At 40.6% G+C, this 22,829-nt stretch overlaps 1 protein-coding gene across 2 annotated transcripts; it reads right to left on the bottom strand.

Moving 5' to 3' along the window:
• Nucleotides 1-1,785: 1,785 nt before the first annotated feature.
• On the bottom strand, nt 1,786-18,761 carry LOC112925945 (caspase-1). 2 transcript variants are annotated; one of them, XM_026006762.2, is made up of 11 exons: nt 18,591-18,744; nt 17,729-17,995; nt 15,988-16,050; nt 14,071-14,325; nt 10,455-10,570; nt 9,429-9,602; nt 8,099-8,333; nt 7,138-7,281; nt 5,829-5,938; nt 3,580-3,707; nt 1,786-1,889 (listed from the first exon to the last, which is right to left on the bottom strand). In XM_026006762.2, the coding sequence occupies exons 1-10, from the start codon at nt 18,595-18,597 to the stop codon at nt 3,609-3,611; spliced, it is 1,470 nt and encodes a 489-aa protein (XP_025862547.2). In that variant the 5' UTR covers nt 18,598-18,744; the 3' UTR covers nt 1,786-1,889; nt 3,580-3,608. The 2 variants fall into 2 exon arrangements, with proteins under 2 accessions (XP_025862547.2, XP_072586025.1); XM_072729924.1 differs by lacking the exon at nt 14,071-14,325 and having other exon boundaries at nt 18,591-18,761.
• Nucleotides 18,762-22,829: the final 4,068 nt, after the last annotated feature.

Raw genomic sequence — 22,829 nt, 5'->3', positions numbered from 1 at the left:
TCAGGCACTCCTACTTTTTAATCTTTTATTTTGAAGAAAGCTGTCATAAATATGTCAGTTATTCAACTGTAACCACATTTTTAAACACTGGTATCATTACATATTAATTAATAAAAATATTATTTCAGATATGGCTAGATTTGCTTTGCTAACATGTTTTTTAGAATCTTTACATGAGTGTTTGTGAGAAATCAGCCAGTATTTTTCTAACTTTTCCTCTTCTCTAATTTTGTTTCAGTTTTGTATAAGCTCTGTTAAAGAATTTAAAAAGCCTACTTCTCTTTTTTATGGGGAAGTGTTTATTGAAAGTAGAGCTCATCAGTTTCTTAGAAGTTTTGAAATACATGCCTTTCCAACCATTTGGGTCTACTAACTTTTTTACAGATAAATATGAAAAGAAAAATTAATCTGTTTAATGTCTATGGATCCATTCAGCTTTTTATTTTATCATGTTTAAATTTTATTAATTTGCCTTTTCTAGAAAATTTTCTGTATATTTCCTCTGTGTTATGTATGATATTCTCTAACTTTTCTCCCCTGTATTTATTCTTAACTATATTCACTGTACCTTTTAATCTCAGATATTGTTTTTGTGCTAATTCTGTTTTCTCACATTCTGCTTGCTGAATGCCTGCAATTTCATTAGTTCTTTTAAAGGGCCAGCATTTGCTTCCGTGACCTGCTCAGTCCTTTGTTTCATTACCATTTCATTCATGCATTCTTATTCATTTGTATTATCTACTTACTTCTCTTTATGTATTGGTTTAGTATTTTTCTGACTCCTTAAGTTGAATGCTTAGTTCATTTGTTTTTTCTTCCTTGTTTTTGTATGTGTGTATATGTACACTTAGTTCTGTGCATGTGTATATAGAATATGTATGTGCTTGTGTGTATGTGTGTATCTCCATTTTTTAAAAAATATTTTATTTATTTATGAAAGAGAGAGAGAGAGAGGCAGAGACACAGGCAGAGGGAGAAGCAGTCTCCATTCAGGGAGCCCGACGTGGGATTCGATGCCGGGTCTCCAGGATCCTGCCCTAGGCTGAAGGCAGTGCCAAACCGCCGAGCCACCCAGGCTGCCCCTGTATCCCCATTTTGAACTACATGCAGTTGCAAGGTAGTCTTTCTGTTATTGGCTTTCTAATATTACCACTCAGTAGTCAGAGAATAAGGCATCTGTGCTATGTATTTTTGGATCTTTGTGATGTGACTTATATGTCTACATGGGAAGGCAAAGTCCAGAAATAAAACTGTCATGAATCTTTGTAGTGTGAGTTAACCCTAGCAGTTAAAAATTCTGTTAATTCCTACAATTCAGAATCCCTACAATTTTAGTCCTTTCTTGCTTTGAAGAGGTAACACAGCACAGTGGTTAATAGCTCATAATCCAGAGCAAGTCCAGAGCAATCACCTGCTAACTGTGTTTGGACAGGTATATTAATTTGCTGAAATCATAGTTTACTGAAGGAAAAAAATGAGGTCAACCTACAATGTTGGTTAAATAATAAATTAGAAGACTTCTCTAGATCATCCTATAGGTCCAGGGTTTGATAAGTATATAAATGAGGATCTAACCAGTTTACAATTCTTGTCTCCAGATAGGGACATTCTCCTGTCACCCTTTGCTGAGGGCAAGTCATGGCCTGTTATGTTCAGCCAGAAGTGCTGACGCTGTATGAGTCACAAGGCTGGAAAGTCCAGCTAGCTTCTTCCATGCCACTTCCATTCTGTCACATTTTAGCTGAAATCATATTCTCTATTAAAGGACGTAAGGGACACAGTTCATTTGCTTTTGTTTTTATTGAAATACGAAAGGTTACATGAGTATGCTATGGTAGCAAAGGTATTTTTTGAAGTTGGTCAAGAAGAGCTGGACTGCCCATGATTGCCTGACGGAGAGAAAGAGAGCAGAATGTCAAGATAGTAATCCCTGGAAGCCTTCAGTCCATCCCTTGTGATTCCTTAGCCATCCTTCTCCAGGTGCATTTTGCCATTTCCTTTGGTTTATATTTGTGACCCTTATAGTCTGTTTGCCGAAAAATACTCCAGGGGATCTTTGCAAAACCTCAGTTACTAGATTATATCATTTCTCTGTGCAAAAGCACTTAAAAGATTCTGTCTCACTGGGGATAAAAAATTTAAAGTCTTTACCATGTGACCACTAAGGTCCATGTGATCAGGTTTCCTACTGCTTTTCTGATTTTGTCTGTCATTTTTCCCAATTTCATTCTCCTCCAGGCTACACCCTTGTTGCACTTCTGTAAACACATGAGACATGTCTCTGCCTCAGGGTGATTGTATTTACTATTCCCTGAGCTGGGACACATTTCCTCTCATAGGTACTACAAGATTCCCTCCCACCCCCCGCCAGTATGTCTACTCTTTGTTCTGACTTCACCATTTTATCACTTGGAGGAAATTTTGCCTGAATAATCTATCTGTGGCACAACAATATCCACTTTGTGTGTCTCTTTAGCCTCTCATTTTTTATTCTTTTTCTCCTTTATTTTTTGCAGCTCTTGTCCCTTTCTGACCCAGGATAGATTTCCTTGTGTGGTTAGAGTCTGTCTCTCCTCACTTGTGTGTGGGCTTTCTCAGAGCAAGGACTCCACTTATTTTGTTCCCTGGTACCGGTACCTAGAAAAGAACCTAGAACATAGTATGTGCTTGATGTGCTTGTCCCATAAGTGACTCAATCCCCAAGTGTTGTTCTATTGGACTAATTCGGCCTTAAAAGCTGTTATACTGAAATATTTGAGCAATTATGCAATCTATGTGTTAGAAACCCAGGGTAGGAGATGGCATGGGCACATATTTAAACTACTGAGATAAACCTCACTATTAAATAGAATTTAAATTATGTTTCTAAGAGGGAGACTCATAATTGCTTATGAGTGATTTAGAGTGATATAAAGCTGCTCCGAGTGAGTAAAATAGTTGTGGGATCTAACCTTGATATACTCATTCTAAAATATTTTGACCAAAAATAATAAACAATAATAAGTGTTAAGATGGATACTAAAGGAGTTTCTGAGCAGTATGTGCAAATGTGAACACACACTCTGAGTGTTCTGAGATCCACACTGTGAGAACAGTGCAGAACCAGAGTCTGCCCCTGTACAAGGTAGGTTTTATGCTGTCTGGCGATGGTAGCTCACAGACATGATGTAGTGCATGTACTTAGAGGACCAAAGTCCTTCTTTCTCCATGATCAACCCCTCTGTTTTCTGTGTTTTGGGGATCGGAGGTAATATGTGGTAACTTGGCATGTGGGAGGGCAGGTCGGGAGAGAATGCGAGAGGTGAATATAAGTAATAATGGAGGGATGAGGACATTTCTGTTTTAATAATTGCTACCCTGTGTCCTTCACACTTTATTACTTCTCTCTTGGTTTCATTTACCTCACTGAAGGGTTGATTGTGGAGGTGAATATAGGATCCGGATGCACATAAGCAGAGTGAAAATAGCAGCTAATTGCTAAACTATATCAACAAGAAACACTAATGTGACCACCTAAGCTGTTAGCTGCCATTTGGCCATTGGGCCTCACCACCAATATTACTTTCCCGTTTACTTCACCTGCTAACAGCTCTTGATACTTATTCTTTTCAATTGCCAGGGAAGAGATAGAAATATCTTGTCATGGATACTCGTTCAATGGTTGGCATCTGGGCTTTCACATCTGGTTTTTCAAATGATTGTTGTACCTAAAAACAAAAAGATGGGCTAGATGAGACATGCCTCTTATGAATTCTCAGAAAAGATTTTCCACTATGAGCCAGAAAATTCTGGGAATGCAGAGTGCTTCTAAGGTTGATGGAGCCAGCCCAATGGACACTCAAACTCTCTGCCACGGCTGTCCTACTTCTTAAAAGTGATGCCCCATGGGCAGCCCTGGTGGCTCAGCGGTTTAGTGCTGACTTTGGCCTGGGGTGTAATCCTGGAAATCTGGGATGGTGTCCCACGTCGGGCTCCCTGCATGGAGCCTGCTTCTCTCTCTGCCTGTGTCTCTGCTTCTCTCTCTCTCTCTCTCTCTCTCTGTCTCTCATGAATAAATAAATAAAAAAATCTTTTAAAAAAGTGATGTCCATGTCAGAATATGCTCTTTATCTCAAACACTTTATGTCTAATCCAAACCCTTTAAACTCCATTTCCTGTTTTGTTTCTGATCTATAGATTTGATGATCAATTTTCCCTTGTTCCATGTTCCCCTGTTCCATGAACAGGTCTGTTCATGAGAACTGGATCTTGAGAATTCTCAACTTTCTATCCTGTTCTATCCTGTTTCCATCCTGAGTTAATGTCCTCCAGGGCTAAGTCCTCAATTCAAAGAGACTCAAATCCTGGGATTTTGTTCTTAAATACATAACACTGACCAACTTTCACATCCCCACCACCAGCTGACCTGAAGTCTTTTGCCACAGACTGATCAATGAGATCCTACTTAACCTAGATGAATTATTTCTAGCCTTTCCTGGAAATCCCTTTCAAGTGCAATGTCAAAATCCTATTCATTCAACAGGACTTACCTTCCTGAGTTCCTATTCACAGAGACCCCAACGCATGTCACTCTGCTGTCTTCTCCAATTTACTAGTGGTATAGCCTTCTTTTTCCAGAAAAGTGCAACTGTTCTCTCTGTGTGTGTGTGTTTTTTTTTTTTAAGATTTTATCTATTTATTCATGAGAGACACACACACACAGAGGCAGGGACACAGGCAGAGGGAGAAGCAGGCTCCATGCAGGGAGCCCGATGTGGGAACTCGATCCTGGGGCTCCAGGATCAGGCCCTGGGCTGCAGGTGGCGCTAAACCGTGGAGCCACCCGGGCTGCCCCTCTCTGTGTTTTTGAATAAAAACACAACCATATTTTTCCACATTCTTTTTTTTTTTTTTTTAATTTATGATAGTCACACAGAGAGAGAGAGAGAGAGAGAGGCAGAGACACAGGCAGAGGGAGAAGCAGGCTCCATGCACTGAGAGCCCGACGTGGGATTCGATCCCGGGTCTCCAGGATCGCGCCCTGGGCCAAAGGCAGGCGCCAAACTGCTGCGCCACCCAGGGATCCCATTTTTCCACATTCTTAATACCAATCCTTTGCTCCATGAAAAAGGGGGCATATCTATGTATTTATTCAATGAATAGTAATTCCTATGTGCTTGAACGTTGAGATATTTAGCAAATTCCTGCCTTCGTAAATTCACATTTGAGTGAGTAAATACAGATGAAAAATGAACATATAAATACATATACTTAGTGCATGGAGGAGAGAGCCCCAGAGGAAAGAAAACTAGGAAGGAGGAGGGACTAAGGAGTGTTCAGAGCTGGACACAGAATGTCTTCTCCTGTCTTCACTTCCACATGTGGTCAGTCTCTTTCTTTACAGACCCTATCATAACCTGTAATCACACATTGTTTGTTGGCCTACTTGTTCAGTGACCATCTGTCTCATAAACATGTATGTGCTATGTAGTCTTATGTCACATGTATCTCATTCACCCCTTTGTCACCAGGATAGAGCCTACAACTTACCACCTAGTCTATATTTATTTAATAAAGCAAACAACGAAAACTAATGCAAAAACCTCCCACTCTTTGAAATTTAAGAACTTACACCCCATGACACACAGCTTATATTTTATATATTTTTTGATAATATTTTTATCTCCTGCTACAGTGCATTGACATTTTTTTCTACATCAGATTTTAAATACCTAGATGACAGAAACCAGGTCCCACTCTACTTGTGTTTGCCTTACACAGTTTGCCATTGTCACCTGGCAAAGCCTTCCTGAACAAACAAATGATTAGAAAAGGAAAGACAAGCTTACCTTCCGGAATACCCCTTCTAGGTGACAGCACCAGGAATATTTTTGGAAGCATGTGATGAGTTGTGCAATGAAAAGAGATCCCTTTGTGATATGTCTCCAGGACACATTATCTATGAAGACAGGAAGTGGTAAGCTTGGGGCTGTGGCCTTATTTTATTTACAGTTTTTTCCTAAAGCATAGCTTAGTAATTATCTGAATGTGTTTAGGAGAAGCACTTATAACCTTACATTAACTCATTTTCCACAAAGAGGAAACAAACAAATTAACAGAGGTCCAAGTAACGGGCAGCTCATCAAAACTTCAGAAGATGGCATAGCAATTGCACTGTCTACTTAGCACTGACTGACTTTTTACTCTGTGCCCTATGTTCATCTGCTTGGCTTTCAAAAGAGGCTGAGAGATAACTGGAATTATCCCATTTTACAGAGGAAAAACTAGAAGTTCAGAAGGATTCAAGAATGTCCCCATGTTTACACGGGTGGCCATTTACAGATTGTGTGCGGTGCTGTCTTTCATGATATAATAAACAAAATAGATGAACAGACCCAAAGGAAACTTTTGGGGGAGATGGATATGTTTATGGCATGGATTGTGGTGATAGTTCCACAGATATATACTCATCTCCAAACTCATCAATTCATACATGGTAAATATGCATAGCATTTTGTAAGTCAATCCTAATTGCATAGAGTGGTTTAAAAAGACTAAAGATAAAAATTAGCAAATTATAGATACCCAAATGTAAGACTTCTTCAGATGATTATATGGAAATCAAGAACTAAACACTGCTATACTGTTAGTAGTTTTAATAAGCCCCTTAGGATCATTTTCTACTTCTGTTAAAGGGGCGTCTACTTCCTGCTGAGGCATCCAATGGCAACACTCCAGACAACATCAGGTGGATAGTATGGAGCAAAAAGCTTGCACTTGATCATTTGAGAGAGGGCAGCCAGTCCCAGGATCCGTAAGAACTCTTCTCAGAATGTTGAATGATTTAATAGAAAAGAATCAATCACCTGTTTTAAAATGGCATATTGTAAAGGGGGTTCCTTGCATTAGATTGTTTTAATGTTTGGTGTACCTTTTACTCTAAAGCACAACACTTATAATAAAAGCACAGTTTTAGAAATTAAGGGAAAAAAAGAATATTTGTCTCCATAGAACAGACTAGATAAGATTTAAAATAGATTGACAACTCTTAAAATTCACTTAGGATCCTGGCTGCACAGAGGCTATCTTGATTTTCTAGAATCATTCAGCGGTGTCTCCAGGCCCACAAATCCCTGTATGCAATGGAGAGGTACATACGTGGGGTTGAGGAGCAGAAAGCAATGAAGTCCTTCTCCACATGGACCTTGTGAATGGCATCGCTCTCAAGCATCAGAGGTTGATGTGTCCAGCTGTCTGTCGAGGCTTTTGGAGAGTCGCTGACCCACAGTTCCCCAGGATTTTCTATGGAGACATCAATTTTCTACACACTGTATCTCTCAGTATGACTAGTAGAATTGCCCCCTTCTTTGTTTTTAAGAATTTATTCTCACCAGTTTCACACACACACACACACACACACATACACACACACACACACACAGCACTCTGCCTTTCTCTGGGGTCCCTACAGCCATGTGCTGATTAACAATGATAACATCATAAAACTAGAAGAAGCCATTTGCTAGGAAGAGCATAGAAGTTAAAGGCTTATTTGCTTCATCTCAGGGAGCACACTTAAATGTTTTAGTTAAATTATTTTTGTTTCCTTCTCCCCCAAACATTGCTCCAACAAAGCTCAAGGACAATTGAAAGTCAGGATAAAAGAATTGTTTTTGACTGCCATCCCAAGTTCCCTCACTTTCCTACTCATTTCTCATTCAACATGTCTGAGAGAAAAGCATGGTGCTCTTACATAATATGCTCACTTTCAAAAAAAATTATTCTCAAGCCAGAGATTGTCAAAATGACTGTAAAGCATGAATAAGGAAAACCATCATTAAAGTCATTTTGCTCTAAGATCTGAATATTTGTGTTTCACTTTGATTTAGGGATTCTGGTAGTCTTCTTCACCACTTACCCTGGATTAAGTTGAACAGAAATGTGTTAGCTGACAGGACAAATGCTTGTGATACCAGCCCGCTAGGCACTAGTGTTTCCTGAATTCAGTCCAGTTTATTTGCACTGAATGGACTCCAAGATCATCTCTAGAAACAAAGCACTCAGCGCAGTTCTCTGCAGACACCTTCATGGCCTTTGGGGTTTCTATCTCAGAACTCACCACCTCTGCAGGCCTGGATGATGATGACCTTCGGTTTGTCCTTGAGGTTGAGGCAGTGACGGTTGTTGAAAATCTGGAAGATGGTGTCATAAGCTAGTACATCTGGATTTTCCACGCTGTGTGCGGTCCCACAGATTCCATTCAGGATGCCGTGAGACATTAACACCAAGAATGTGCTGTCTGAGGACTTATGCTCTGGGCGGGCGGCAAATTCCCGTAGCACTGATTCCATACCCTGCAAAAGACCACCAGGTCTTAGTTTGATATGACAAGCATTTCAGTTGGTCTCACCTCCTGCTTATCACCAGCAGTTTAAGATTGCACTTGCTATGCCTTCATGCAGTGTTTGCTCCCTAATGTCTTTTGATTTTTCTTTCTATAATGGAGCAGTGGGTTGAACTTTCTGCTGCAGGTGACAGTATATAAACTCTCCATTTTTCCTCTTCATTTCTATCTTTCCTTTCATTACTTGACAAAAGCCTTGGGTCATAAATACTTCCTGCCACTAGCCTTGTAAAACTCTTCCCAGTGTGCTTAGAATAAAGTTAAACTTCTGATGTACGAATATTTCTCTCTCACCCTGTCTCATCCTCCCCTGGGCTCTGGTCACCCTGCTCAGGTTTCCCATTCCATTCAGATTTCCCCCTTCTGGTCCTCCTGCCTGGAATGTAGTTCATCCATAACTTTCCAGAGCTGTCTTGCTCCCTATAGTCATGTAGCTGCTCCTGTGTTAACTCCCCGAACAAGTCTCTTTTGACCATCCCATCTAACATCATTGCTCCCCACTCACTAGTTCACTCTCATATTTCATTTTTCCTTTCTCTTTTCACTTACTTTAAATGTTCTTTCTACTCTTACAGAGACACACCAAATCTGTGAAATTTTCTGCTTGGCGTACAATTATCCTGCACCAAACAAGCCTATAGCACTGCAACTGGGTGCTTCCCATTGTGTGTACAGACCTATGCCCAACACTAGGAAGAGGCCTGGGACAAAGTGGGGACTCAGTCCTTATGTGATGAGTACACTCCTACTAAATAAACATTACTCTAGAGTTTTCTGGAGAATGTGGGTTCTTATCATCCCACTTTGGAACTAAGGATTATCTAAATACACATGCCAATCACCTTGTCTAGTTATGGAACTGAGGATATTAAGGCTCAAAAAAGACACAGATTTCCCCCGTCTCTTACTTTCATTTCTTAAACACACACATACACACACACACGGCCAAATATCAAAGTATTTGCCTAATATGCTAAAGCTAACATGTTAGTAGTAGGATGCGTGTTGAATATATACATGTTTGGGGCACATCAGGGTCTCCTACCTTAGCAGTGAGTTTCCGTTTCACATCTACACTGTAGCCCAGGCCCTCCAGCAGACTCTCCATTCCTGCAATGTCAAGTTCAGCTCCATTCCTGGGAGAAAGATGATCAAACTCTATATTGCATATGATGAGAGCCAGACGAGTACGATCCTTTCTCTCCTTTATTGGGTAGATCTACAGGAAATGGATATAGACAGTGAGTTGGATTTACCTAAATCTCCTTTTAAACCCTCATCTACCAGTCATTGTTACTGTGCTAAGGACTCGTTTAGCTGCCCTGTCCCTTGTCCTGTACCAGAAGACATTGCCCCCCCAACTCTTGATGATGGATTGAGTTGGCAGTAGCAAGAAGTACAAATTGGAAGTAAGTTATCTCTTAAGAGCCCAGAACAGGACCCAGTATGTCACTGGAATGGTTACTTAAGAATCTTAAGGTGACTAGAATGTTTCCTACTGTCTCCTCCTCTCTCTTCTCTCCCTGGTCAAATCTTTCTTAGCATTCAAGATTCAAATCCAGTTTCGTAAAAGCCAGGAGACACTTGACACTGGCTCCAGCCAAAAATAAATACATCAATGATCCTTTTTCTTTGGTGACATTATTAATTTGGCACTGTTTTTTTTTTTTTTTTTAAACATATCAACATACAATGCTATGCAGGCTTTAATTGTATTTTAAAAATACACTTTACATCTAGGCTTTTCAACTAGATTGCAAACAATTATTACTCAGTCATAGTCTCTTATAAACATTTTTCTTCTATGACTACAACTAAAATTGCCATAAATCACAAATAGATTCAACAACAAATAAATGAACAAAATGAGAGATCTGTATTTATCATGGGGTTGAAAGAGAATCAAAGTCTGTGTGAGGCCACATGATTTCTTCCTTGCTCAGGGCATCAATGGGTAATATTACCACTGTCTTTGCTCCCCAACTTTGCAATTAGTGCTTTAAGAAATCATGTAGATAGTGAAAGCAGTTGTTTCTCTCTTATTCTCAATTTCATGGATGGAGCACAGCACCTCTTCAGCCTTCTCTTTATACATTTTCACAAATGTTTCAGGAGGACAAAGCTTGAGAGTATCTGTAGATTCTTCTGAGTCAGGAATGTTTGGCCCAGGCATGTTTTCCACGAAGGCTGTGGGATATATTGTGGTATAGAAATTAGGATACCTGCCTTTGTGACAAAATTATCTCTTAAGAATATTGACAGAAAAGGGAAGTCATGGGAAGAAGATTTTTCAACATGTAGGGGTTATAATTGTATTTAACCTCTAATGTGAGGAAATGTATTTTGAGTAGGAAAGAAGGGGAAGACCGTTAGTAGACAAAGCAGATCTACCCGAAAATGCAAGAGTAGATTTCTGATAATTTTTAGGAAAACACGTTGATGATTTGGGGTCAAATTTAGCTTTTACATATTCAGCAAAAAGTTAGATTTTTCCAATGGTTTTACTCTTGAGTCCTCACTCATCCATGTGGACTTTCCATCGTCTCTGAGCAAGAACATCCTAGGTTAATGTTATTGAACTGCTATCCCTTAGAAATATAATTGATCCACATATGCAATTCAAAATGTCCTTGTTAAAAAACTAAAAGGAAGCAGGTGAAATTAGTTAATATTACTAATATATTTTTGCATGATATATCTGAAATCGCATCCTCTCAACATGTATTCTAATCACAACTCAAGCCCTGAGTAGCCCGGTGTGGCCAACAGCTACCCTGTAGGACATCGTACAATCCTGAGTCCACTCCTATTTCATACAGTGCATATAGACATACACGCACAAACCAGACACATCACAAAAATTTGAATTGTATACCATCCAGGTATTTCTCAGCTGGTACACTTGACCTTTGCAGAGGAGATAGGCTGCAGTGGCTCCTAACAGAGTTGCAACTTAAAGGAGAAATGATATCCTGCGTCCAAGGTCAAAGGGACAGTTGTCTGTCAGGGATTCTCACATGCCCCTGGTCTCCTTTCCCCAAAGTGTGAAACAATTGGTACTAAGTTTTCAACCCACGTTTTCAAATATGAAGAAATACCTCTTCCAACTTGGAGAAGTTTGTCTCTAACTCACCCTGACCTAATCCCTAGAGAATTGGAGAACTCTCCGACCCTTCATGACCTCACTTAACTGAGATTGCGTGAGAAGCTTGGAAAGCTCTGAGCCTGCCCTTGGAGAAATGAGGAAGAGGAATTCATAAACAGAATTTAGCAGTTTGCCAAGAGCTAATATAACAAGGATTTTGTTCATGAAAGGAATTAACCTTTGTGTTCAGTGACACAAACCAACCAAGACTCCTCTGGTTTTCTTTTATCTAAGTGAGAAAACCAATGTTATCCTGTATAAACTTTTCAGTTTTTGTATTTTATATTTTTTCCCTATTTTATTCATTTGTTACCATTCATTTTTAAATAACATTTTTTTAAAATGTCTTTCTAAACTGAATGCTAAGAACCTGACTTCTGGAGATGAAGGAAACCAAGTTTTCAGACATTTCTTAAAAAGAGACCCATGCTCTTTCTTTGTATTCCAGAACATTTTACAATGTGAGGACATCCAGGGTCCTGGGCTAGTTAGTCTCTGATCAGAAGATATGTTTTCGCTTCAAAAGTCTCCTCTGTTTCCAGGTTGTGTCCAGGTTTGGTGAACACTCTAACTTAATAAACATCAGCTCCTAATGACCATTTTCTATCTGTGTACAGATACCATGTTTGCAGATAAAATTGGGGGTTAGATAGGATTTCTATCTCACATTTAATAGTAAGCATGAAAATGAATCCTTTCATTACAACATAATAAATATTACAGGGCAGCTTGCTGCCCAAAGAGGGTTCGGTTCACCTGGCAGCACACAGAAATAAATGAGAGAATTAGGAGTTTAGATAGAAATGTTAATGTTTGTCTTATCTGTTACTTAATGAAATATGCAGGAAGCCCCTTAAACTGACACGAAAAGGAAGAGACTTGTACATGGTAAGACCAAGCCGTCTTCCTTGGCAAGTAGGAATCTGAGTAGTTACTCCTCAGATTAAGTGACTGTCACATAGCATGCACATATAGGAGTTTGTTAAATGAAATAAATCAGAATCATATCCGTGTCCAGAAGGCCAGGTCAAGGTCTTTACGTACACCAGTAGCCCAGCTCATCCAGCTTCCCTGCCTGCGGGTGCCCTGGGATTCCTCCAGAGATCTTGTGTGCAGAGAGAGCCCAGGGAGCCACTGGACACATGGTGAGAGGACCTCCACCTGCCTTCTGACTGCCAGACTCTGTCAATGGCCCGCTGTTATCTCAGTTTGATGCTCATTGTGATTCCTGGGGTTGCTGAAATTCTTTTGAAGCTCCCATGACTTCAGTTTTGATTCCCATTTGCTGAATTATCTCTGAAAATTTTTTAATCCAAATTGTTCCCATTCTACCTCAGATTTAAGAGAAAGTAATAAAACTGCATAAGGACAAACTTAAATATTAATGAGAACACAGCTTAGGCCACGGTACTGAACACCCATCAGATTAGTATGTATGCCCGGCTGGACAGAGTATCCCTTCTCCATGTAGAACTTTTTGAAAAAGCATATATGCTATAGTGAGGTCCCTACAGTTGCCTTTTGTTTATTATTGCTATTGTTATTATTAATAAACTCTGAGATCTCAGGGCTGGGTTTTGAGGTTAACTTCTACAGTGAATTAAGTCTGTCACTGATGAACTTGGGCAAGAGTATATATATTTATGCCTTAGTAATACTTAGAATTTAATCTAGGTCAGAAGTTTTAAAATGTTTTAATAGATTGGACACTTTACAGGTGTGCCCCTGACCATATTTTGTAACTTACAGAAATACATAAGCCCTAGAAAGCTTTATCATAATAATTATGATAACTAATATTTACTGCATGCCTGTCCTTCCACTGTCGTATTTATCCTATATTTATTACATGCCTGTGGTGGCGGGCACTGTGCTGAGAGCTACTATTCACTCATGAAGAGAACACTTGTGCTCTGGATGAAGAAGCTTGGTGGCATGTAGTCCTTCTTAATATGATATAAAGAGATTAGAAGCAGAACAAATCTGATGGGAGGAATTAAGTGTTTAACTCTGTAGATGTAGTTTTGTGATGTCAGTGGAGTATTGGGGCAAAAATGTTGAATGTGCCTCTGGTGCTAAGTATATCTGGAGCCCAGAGGAGAATTCTGGGTAAGAGCTCCTACTGTCTTAGAGGTTGTTAGCCTGTGCCTGCCACGATGTACCTACCCTGTGAAGAAGTTGCCAAAATTGTGACCATTTCACAGATGCTGAAACTGATGCTCAGGGAGGTTAGGAAGCTAAAATGAAATCATAGAACATCCATAGTGATAGAACCTGGACTCACATGCCTTACTGCACAGTTTGCACTGTCAGCTCTTTCTGTGAGCAATATAAGCACGAGGACTCAGCTTCTTAGCTAATTGGAAATTGGATCTCCTTCTATAAAAGACAAGGTGGACTCTCAAAAGATGATGAAAGAGTTAGTGAAAATTATACTTTAGTACTGGAAGGGTGGTGGGATTATGGAGGATCCTAGAGGGACCTTGGAGTTAAGTAATTTCTGGAAAATTTGAGACACCCATTGTAAGTGCTTTCAGTTTACCTTCTACACTGGTGGAATATTTGTCCGTATTAAAGAAAGTATGGACAAGGGCTTGACCTGCCTCCTGGCGTTTCTGTCTCACAGAGTTCAGAATGACCCAGGGCTTGTCTTCAGGTTTGGCATCATAAAATGTTTTCTTTTCTGCATCCTCCAATTTCAGGATATCTTTTTCCAACAAGCCATGCAAAACATCAGTAATGAGTTCTTTGCCCACAGTTTCCAAAATCTTAAATGGATTTTTGTCGTGTTTGTCTTCTGTCAGAAATACAAAGACTCCTTCAACTATGGGTACTACGTAAGTTTTGCCATCTCTAGCAATTTCCCCATTATGGGAAATACCCCTGAAAACACCTTCTCTTTCACCATCTGCCCTGTAAAATATGTCCTCTCTCGTACGCATGGAGTTCTCTTGGCCCATCCTGTTCACACTGGGCTGTGGTTTTTTTTTTTTTTTTTTTTTGGCTGTGTTTAATGATTCATCCCCACTTACGATTTTTGGGAGGAGCTTCTCATCTTTCTTCTGTGACACTAGGCCTAATGCTAACTTCCTGGCCTCCTACTTCTTCCCTATTTCTCTTTCTCATAGTGATGATGACGGTCCTATTTTTAATATATGTTCCAAAGAAAGTCCATGCTGTTGCCTAGAACTGTACATTTTTCCCACTAGACTGTAGGATCTTTTCTTTTGCCTGTATTTAATTTTCTTGGTGAAAGTATGATGTCTTTGAATTCATATCTTTGTACCCACATCTCATTCCCATATCTTTGTGCTTAAAATACTTGGTCCACTTACATATTTGTTGAATGCATAAACTAATGAATACATGAATTAGTACATCTAGAGTTCTTTCAGTAAGGTAGATTAACTTGACACTTGGTTAATTTACTACTATCTGGGATAGCATTCCATATCATCTTAGCTGATATGGTTATATAAGTGTCATTTCTACCCCCAATTTTTGGCTAGCTTTAATTTGATGGTGGAAATTCTTAAATACCTAATCTTTCATATTTGTGTATCTTTATAAGATGAATAAAGGCAGGAACCTTGTTTGTCCATTACTCTCTGAACAGTCCATAGAGCAAGATCTATAACACAGTTGGTATGTGTTAAATATTTTTCACATGGCCTAGATACTAACAATTTTGATGAAATTATTCAGTTAAATAATATTTTAACAAACATTTATTGCATGCATACTGAGTCAACAACCACTGTGATGGGAACTTACCTATGAATAATTCAGATATGTCTCATTTCCCCATAAAGATTAAAGTTCAGTGGGGGAAAAGGATAGATTTATTTATTTTTTTAATGACAAGAAAAGTATAGTAAGAGTTATGGCTGGAAGAATCATAGGCCACTGTAAGAGTAGGGATTCTGAAATATAGTAGGAAAAAATAGAAGTGGAAAGAAGGATCTGGATCTGAAAGAGGAATCAATCAGTAAACTTGGCCACTGCTTGAATGTTGGAAGTGAGGGAAAAGAAACCCCAAGATAATCCAGATTTCTGGTTTGAATAACTGGGTAATAGTGGTACCATTAACGAAGACAGGGGAAAAATGGAGAAGAAGCAAGGTAGGGGAATGATGATAACCTCAGCTCTCTGGTACATAGAGATAAAACTCTCTAAGGAAGACATGAGTGCATATGTTTAGAAGGCACTAGAATAGTGAAGTGTGGTGTTAAAGTGGGTGGTCAGGTTTGGGGCACATTTAGATTTGTGAGTATGAACATGGTAGTAAAGCTGCAGGGATGGCCTCTGCTATAACACATAGATTAAGAGAAAAAGACATAGGAGCAATCCATGAGAATAACCCATTGCCCTCTCACCGTGGGGTCATCCCGTGAACCTAGAATTAATGTCAAAAAAGATGAAGTTAAAAAAAATGTTCTTATTTGGAAAATACCATTACCTGGTAAAGAAGGAACTTCTACTTGAGAGTCTGGTTTGGTATGATCATTTCCAGATGGTGAACCTGAGCAAAGATTCAGGACATTAAAATAGTCACTTATCATCTCTGAAGAATCCCGCCTGCTGTATTGGACAACCCTCCTGAACACACCTGCAGGCCTGTTCAAGGTACAGTTAGCTTAGCATTACAGCTATCACAGGGAAGCCAAAGTGACTATGCCTGAGTAATTGAACTTTCACACTGGAGGCAAAGCAAAGGAGTATCTGTAAGTCTCCTTATTTCTGCTTTCTATGATGAAGGGGAATTGAGACAGCATCAGACATGGAACCAAAAGGTCTCTTAATTCTCATGTTTCAAGGTGGCTCCTGGGATGAACACTACTGCCTAACAGGTGCGTGCCACATGTGCACTTAAGCTCTGCTAAGACTTATGACAGCAGAGAATGAGGGTGAGGTGGCCCACCTGGTCCACCCTCAGCAGTGATAAGTCAGTTTCCCAAGTGTCATGGGACAGGAAGGTGGTCAAGCCAAGATACAAATGCAAACTGTCCCCACAATCATCCACGGGCTCCTAATCAGTATGTTACTCCTCCATCCTACAAACGGCCTGGTCTCATTACACATGTGCCAAGACCCCTGACCATCACCCTTCCCCTACTAGGTGAAAGAAGCCTCACACAGAAGAGAAAAACAATGGGAAGCCACAGTTACAGTGTTTAGTTGCATAGAGTTACTCAAACCTTTTAATAGATCCTCCTGGATCACTTTTATGATTGCCAGTTTTAAGGGCAAAAATGGAATCAATTTGTTTCTTGTTTTATGAGGATCTCAGTATGACAAAACCCAAGAAGCTTATTCTGGAAGCCTCTGGAATTGGCATAAGCTAACAAATGAGAAATACTCCCGAATCTTCATTTCACAGTACTTATTGAAGACAGGATATCCATAGACAAAATATGGTCCATTTCCCTTCTCTACATGGAGGGGAATCAAAGCTTCAAGCCAAAGGCAGCATACCACAGTTTGGCCCATCCTTTCCATCAAGACTGCTGCAATAAATTAACCAGAAGTGAATTCAAGAACATTTTCTAGAGGAGGCCTATCTATGGCATCCGCAATAGGTCTTCTTATGACCAAGAACTTTCTTTTAGGAAGGTCTCTCCCCTTCAAGTGCATCCAGATACTACATCTCATTGTCATAATCTATGGACATATAAAAATTGGCAGATGGAAGAGGGAGAGACAAAGCCATGACAGCCCTGACAAAGAGCATCATGTGACAGCTTGAGAGTTTCTCAGTGGGTTGGACAAGTGCCTCCAGGGCTCCAGGATTGTGCTTGGAGAGGAATGGGGCAAAGATGTGGTATTTGGCTATTGATTGTCTTTAATTTGGGGGGGATATGATAAATGAAAAAAGAGAGACACTGAGTGAGGGCTTTGCCAGGTTGAGTGGAGAACATAGTATGAAGATTTTCAGACTGTCCTCATGAACTTCTACAAAGGAGCCACCACATATTCAGGATGGAGAATGAATTTTAATCAAAGGAGGCTCCTGAGGCCAAAGGGCCAGAAAGTAGAAGAAAGAAACAGGAACCACGCAGTAGAGCTGGGGTACAGAAATGGGGCCCTGGAGCCAGGAACAAGGCAGGTGTCTGCAAACTAAACAAACCAAGGAGGAAATCCAGCATTGGGCACAAGGACATGGTTCTCTCTGGACTGCAGTTAGACCCCCTGATCCTTACCTGAGGAGAGCCCCAGCGTCTGTGCCAGGTGAATGTCCTCATTGCAAATATTAGAAATAAAAATCTGGCATGCATTTGGCCCTTTCCGGAGGACGTTGTCAATCAGAACTCGGGCCTGATCCATAACTGTAGAGTGTACACACCGCACTCGCTCCATCTCCTCGTGGTTCAGCACTCTTTTCTCAAAGAGTTCATCCAGCAACCCATTGATGGTCCCCATGTCTACTGACCGGACAAATTGCCTTCTCTTGTCCTTCAGGACCTTGTCTGGTGAAGATAAGGATTCCTCAAGTCATGAAAACAGCCTCATTCCCTCTCAGGTCAGCAACAAGTAGTCACCTGCTCTACATGCAGTCAGGAGGCCAACCCTCTGCAGGTGGCACAGGAGTCCTGAGACCCTACTGTCACTCTGTTCCTGCAGCTCTGGCCCCGCAGCCTGAGGACCATGTGCACTCCTGCCATTTGCATGTGGAAACCAGGGGTCACACCGCCGACCAGCCCTACAGCCCCACGGGTGTTCAATTCTGCATCAGAGAGTTGTGAACAGTTATGTCCAATTTCCTTTGGGGACATGAGCTGTTGGTCCCTGTCCTGTGCCAGTTAGGCATCCCCTGTCAGACCAAGGCCTTTCAAATTGAGTTAGGATTGCAAAACAGTGACAAGCAAAGCCCATTCCCTCCTGGCCCAGCCTCACCTTTCTGCAGGCTGTGGAAAGCTCCACAAGCCCTCTCTTTTCCCCTGCCCTCCTGCCTGCTCCTCAGCCCTAGCACTCATGTCTGCTCCCCTGAACAGTCACATAACTCAAGGCCAACCAGAACCAGCTTTTCCCCAAGACATGCCCTTATAGACAGCAAGAACTCACCGGCCATGATTTGTCTCTGTCAGCCTTGATGTGTGCTATGAAACCGAAAGCATATTCCACCTTCCTTTTCAGCAGGGCGTGTACACTGATTGAGAAATACCCACAGTTGGTGCCTACACATCCTGTTTCCCAACCAAGAAATACTCAGTTCTCTGAAGCCTAGCCTGCGCTGGGAGTGCATTTTCCAAAGTTGCCTTTATTGGCACTTGAGTGACATCAGAGTAGGAAGTGAAGGATTGGAGAATATGTGAGAAGTGGGAATGTCCACATAGGGTCCAACTCACACCATGTTGACTCTCCCGTTCATGAGCAATTAGGAAGTGTCATCTGGAAAAGTCACTCCTGCTTTGGCATCTTTGTTCTGGCCATTAAAACAAAATACCCCAGACCGATTCTTGTGAAGGAGAGGGGCCTACTCATCACAGCTCTGGTGGGGCTGTGGTGTGGGCCCCTCCCCGGATTGCAGGCTGCTGACAGACCATTGTGTCCATTGTGTCCTCACATCGTGGAGAAGGCAAAGAGTCTGCCTGGAGCCTCTTTTCTAAGGGTGAGACTCTCATTCGGTTCTGCCCTCGGATCTAATCAGCTTCCAAAGAAGCTCACCCCCTACTGCTTTCCCCTTGGGCAACAGGTTTCTGGCACCCAGATTCTGGGGAGAAACAGATGTTAGGTCTACAGCATTTCAGAAGCTGAAGGCCTGCGTCCTGTACCCCATGCCACAGCTCTGAGCTTCTGTGAAGCTGTGCTGCTTTTAGGAATGGGAACATTTTGCACCTGCACCAAAAGTTTTCTTTTCTATTGCTCTCCCATGTCAGATGGCTCTGTTTTTAGGGACCCCATAAAGACTAAAAGGCAGGCTCAGATTCAGAATATCTGATATGGCATTTTAACCATTGATTCTCAGGCAAGACATTGAACTTTCTCAAGCTTTGGTCCTTCTACCTGTAAAATAATTCCATAAGAGTTCTGAGCATTAAGTCAGTGAAAATGTAGACACTGCAGAGAACACTGCCTGGCATGTTGTAAGCATACAATAAGCAGTATTATTGTTTTAAATAGAGATATTTGACACTAGAAAAATAGAGAAGGTTAATTATTGTCAGCTTAGCCAGTTGAGCTTATCTTTTTAACTTTTCTTATCTGTATATAGATGACACCATTGTATTAGTTTCAGGTGCACAATACAGTGACTCCATGTCTCTATACATCATGCTGTGCTGTCGACAAGTGTCCTGCTGTCTATCCCCACACAGCGCTACCTCAGCACCACTGACCATATTCCCCATGCAGTGCCTATTCCTCCTGTTGAGTTACATGTACTTTTGGTGGGACTCCTCTTGCATCTCCTCCACTCATTTACAAAATATACATGGATGACCTACTCCATCTGACACTGTTTCTAGATGCCAGGGCTTCAAGTGAAACAGAACAGTCCCTCGCTCCCATGGTCTCAGATACTAGAGAAGGAAACAAATGTGAAAAACAACCTGTAACCAGGATATTCAGAATGTCAGAGTGTGGGGAGTGCCAGCAAACGTTTATTGGAGAAGTGGATTGTAAAATAATGGAGGACTCTTCAAAATAAGGAGCCTGGGAAGAAGACTCAGAGACGCCACTGCTTTTTATAAGCACATATTCAATTGATTGTCCCAGAAACAAACTCAATCTAGCCAATTTATCTTATAGCTATACTTGGTGGAAGGTGGGCTAATAACGAGACTAACAAAAAATGCAGATATTAATCCTTCATACCTCTTTATATCCTGAAAACACTCCTGGGATTATTGCCTTATTCTCTTAAGAGAATAAGGATCCAGAGCTATTAAAGTATCCTGTGCATGTGTGGGTGTGTGGCTATGTGCACATATGTTAACTATTCATAGCTGTACTACTGTTGTTCTAAAACCCTGTACAATAAAAAACGAACTTGCCTTTTGACATGTGAGTCAGGCAGTTTAGCTTCTTGTTTTCTAGGATAAGTGTTAAATTTCTATTAATTAGAATAAAATGCACTGTGTAGATTCCAACCTGAGATTTTTCTCAGGGTGATTTGATTTTACACAGCTACTTACCCCACACATTTTGCAGCATCATCTTTTGCTCCTTGCCACACAGAGAGACATTGCAGGGAAGAAAGCAGAAATGTGCCTTGCTTCCCTTCTACTTTTATATTTATTTAATTTTGAAACACCTTGAGGATTTTGTGTAAGAGTCTCTCCACCAGCCAGTGCTACATACCACTGAGCGTAAGCCTGCTAAGGTGGTATCCAGACCACAGGAAGGAGGCTCGGCAATACACCTAGGGATGTAGAATTGGAATCATCCATCCCCAGAAGCTGGGCAGAGAGCCACTCCACAGCAAGGGCCCACTGTTTCCTCGGAAATGAAGAGATCAAACACTGGAAACATCCCAAATATCCATTATAGATGCATGCATGAATAAACAAAGCATGCTACATGCATACACTGGAATACTATTCAGCAGTAAACAAGGAGCAAATTACTGACACACCCAGTAACACAGATGAAAACATTATGTTTCCATTTCATTTCAAAGAAGCCATGTGTGGTAGAATGATTACCTTACAATTTCACTTATATAAAGTCATAGAATAGGAAAACCTAATCTAGTGAGTTGGAATGGAAATCAGATTACTAATCACCTGAAGAGGAGGTCAAGGGCACAAGGGTACCTTCTGGCATGACAGAAGTGTTCTGCATCCCGAGTGGGATGATTTTATACTACAACACACCTTTATCATTAATGACTAAATTGTACCTTTAAAAGGGATACATTCTATTTCCTGTAAATTATACCATGACAGCATTGATTTTTGAAAACTAAAATCAGCGGCTATGACAATAGCTTGGGTTGGAAAGGATTTTCTTCCCTTTTATCTGGATGCACTCAAGCCTTCACAAAGTGGTCAAAAGTGGTAAGAAAAGAGGTTCCATTAGTGACCAAAGCAGAGTCACCCACAGTTGAATGTGGGTTTGTAGACAGAATGGAGATAATTTATAGAGATGATTAGTTTGAAGACCAAAATATGTACCTAGCAAGTAGCCTTACATGGAAAAAAAAAATCATCTTAAAATAAATTAATGTAGCAGTCCAATTTTAAGTAGTGTTTAAATGGAACATAATGATTCAACAGCCCTCATGTCAGAATGGCCTGGGGTAGCCTGTCTGTGCAACACTACCATTTCTAAGAATAGTACATATGGAAAGTTCCTACACAGAAGGCAGAGGATCCCTGTGCTTATATACCGTCCATGCCATTTTCAACACTAGCCACTTCTCCCTCAGTTTATCCATCATGTGTTCTTTATATTTTTAGAGCTGTTGGGACATCAGGATTAATACATCTCAGTAAGAGTGCTGAACAAATATAAAATGTTATTTTCTTTTTATCTAAAACCTTTCCTTTTCTGCATCCTATCATCATGGACTTTGAGGTCCAACAGCCCTGGGATTAACTTCCAGCTGTAGACCTTGGAAAACTTATTTAACATCTCTAAGCTTCTGTTTTCTTACCTGCATGGGGAGAGAAGGCTTTTTTTCTTACTTTCCAGGAGGGAATGGCATGAGTACAGATCAGACCCCAGTGCCTCCCATCTAACAGTAATCATGAACTATATCCCAGAAGGTAGGTCATGTCAAAATAACTGTTTTGGAAAATGCTTCTATTATTTTCTAAATCTCATGGCCTGTCACAGCAATTGTGTGCAGTAGACAAGTTCCATAAGCATGGATTCCATTTTATGAATGATAAGACCAAAGTAAACAGTTGGTTCAGAGGCTCAGCAAGCACCATGGAGCTTGAATGGGAAGACAGATCTCCTCCCATTTTACCTGCTCAGGTGGCATGTTACTCCCAGCCTCTCTGCTCTGGGGAGTAGAAGGATTGGTCTCTGTAGATCATTTGAAGAGATAAATCGTAAGCATTGAGAAGAACTAGAATAGCAATAATTGAACGCATAGATAGAAGTGCTGCGAGCTATCAGGAGAGAGGCAATTAAATATGACCTGGAATAATTAAAGAAGTCTGCAGAGTCTGACAGGACATACCCTATAGCTACAGGAGGGATGGTTTGGGGATTGGCAATGGAGGAGGGAGAAGACACAGTTCTGTGTTCTAGGTACTGAACTAGGTTCTTTCACCCACTCAGAATGCTAAATTATTACTAGTAGCTTAATTTTAAAGATCAAAACACTGAAGCTTAGAGTGGACAAGTCTC

This window comes from Vulpes vulpes, chromosome 12, assembly GCF_048418805.1.
Source record: "Vulpes vulpes isolate BD-2025 chromosome 12, VulVul3, whole genome shotgun sequence".
In the NCBI taxonomy this organism is placed as follows: domain Eukaryota; kingdom Metazoa; phylum Chordata; class Mammalia; order Carnivora; family Canidae; genus Vulpes; species Vulpes vulpes.
The sequence above is the reverse complement of the archived record's forward strand: the minus strand, read 5'-3'. Positions and strand labels throughout refer to the sequence as shown.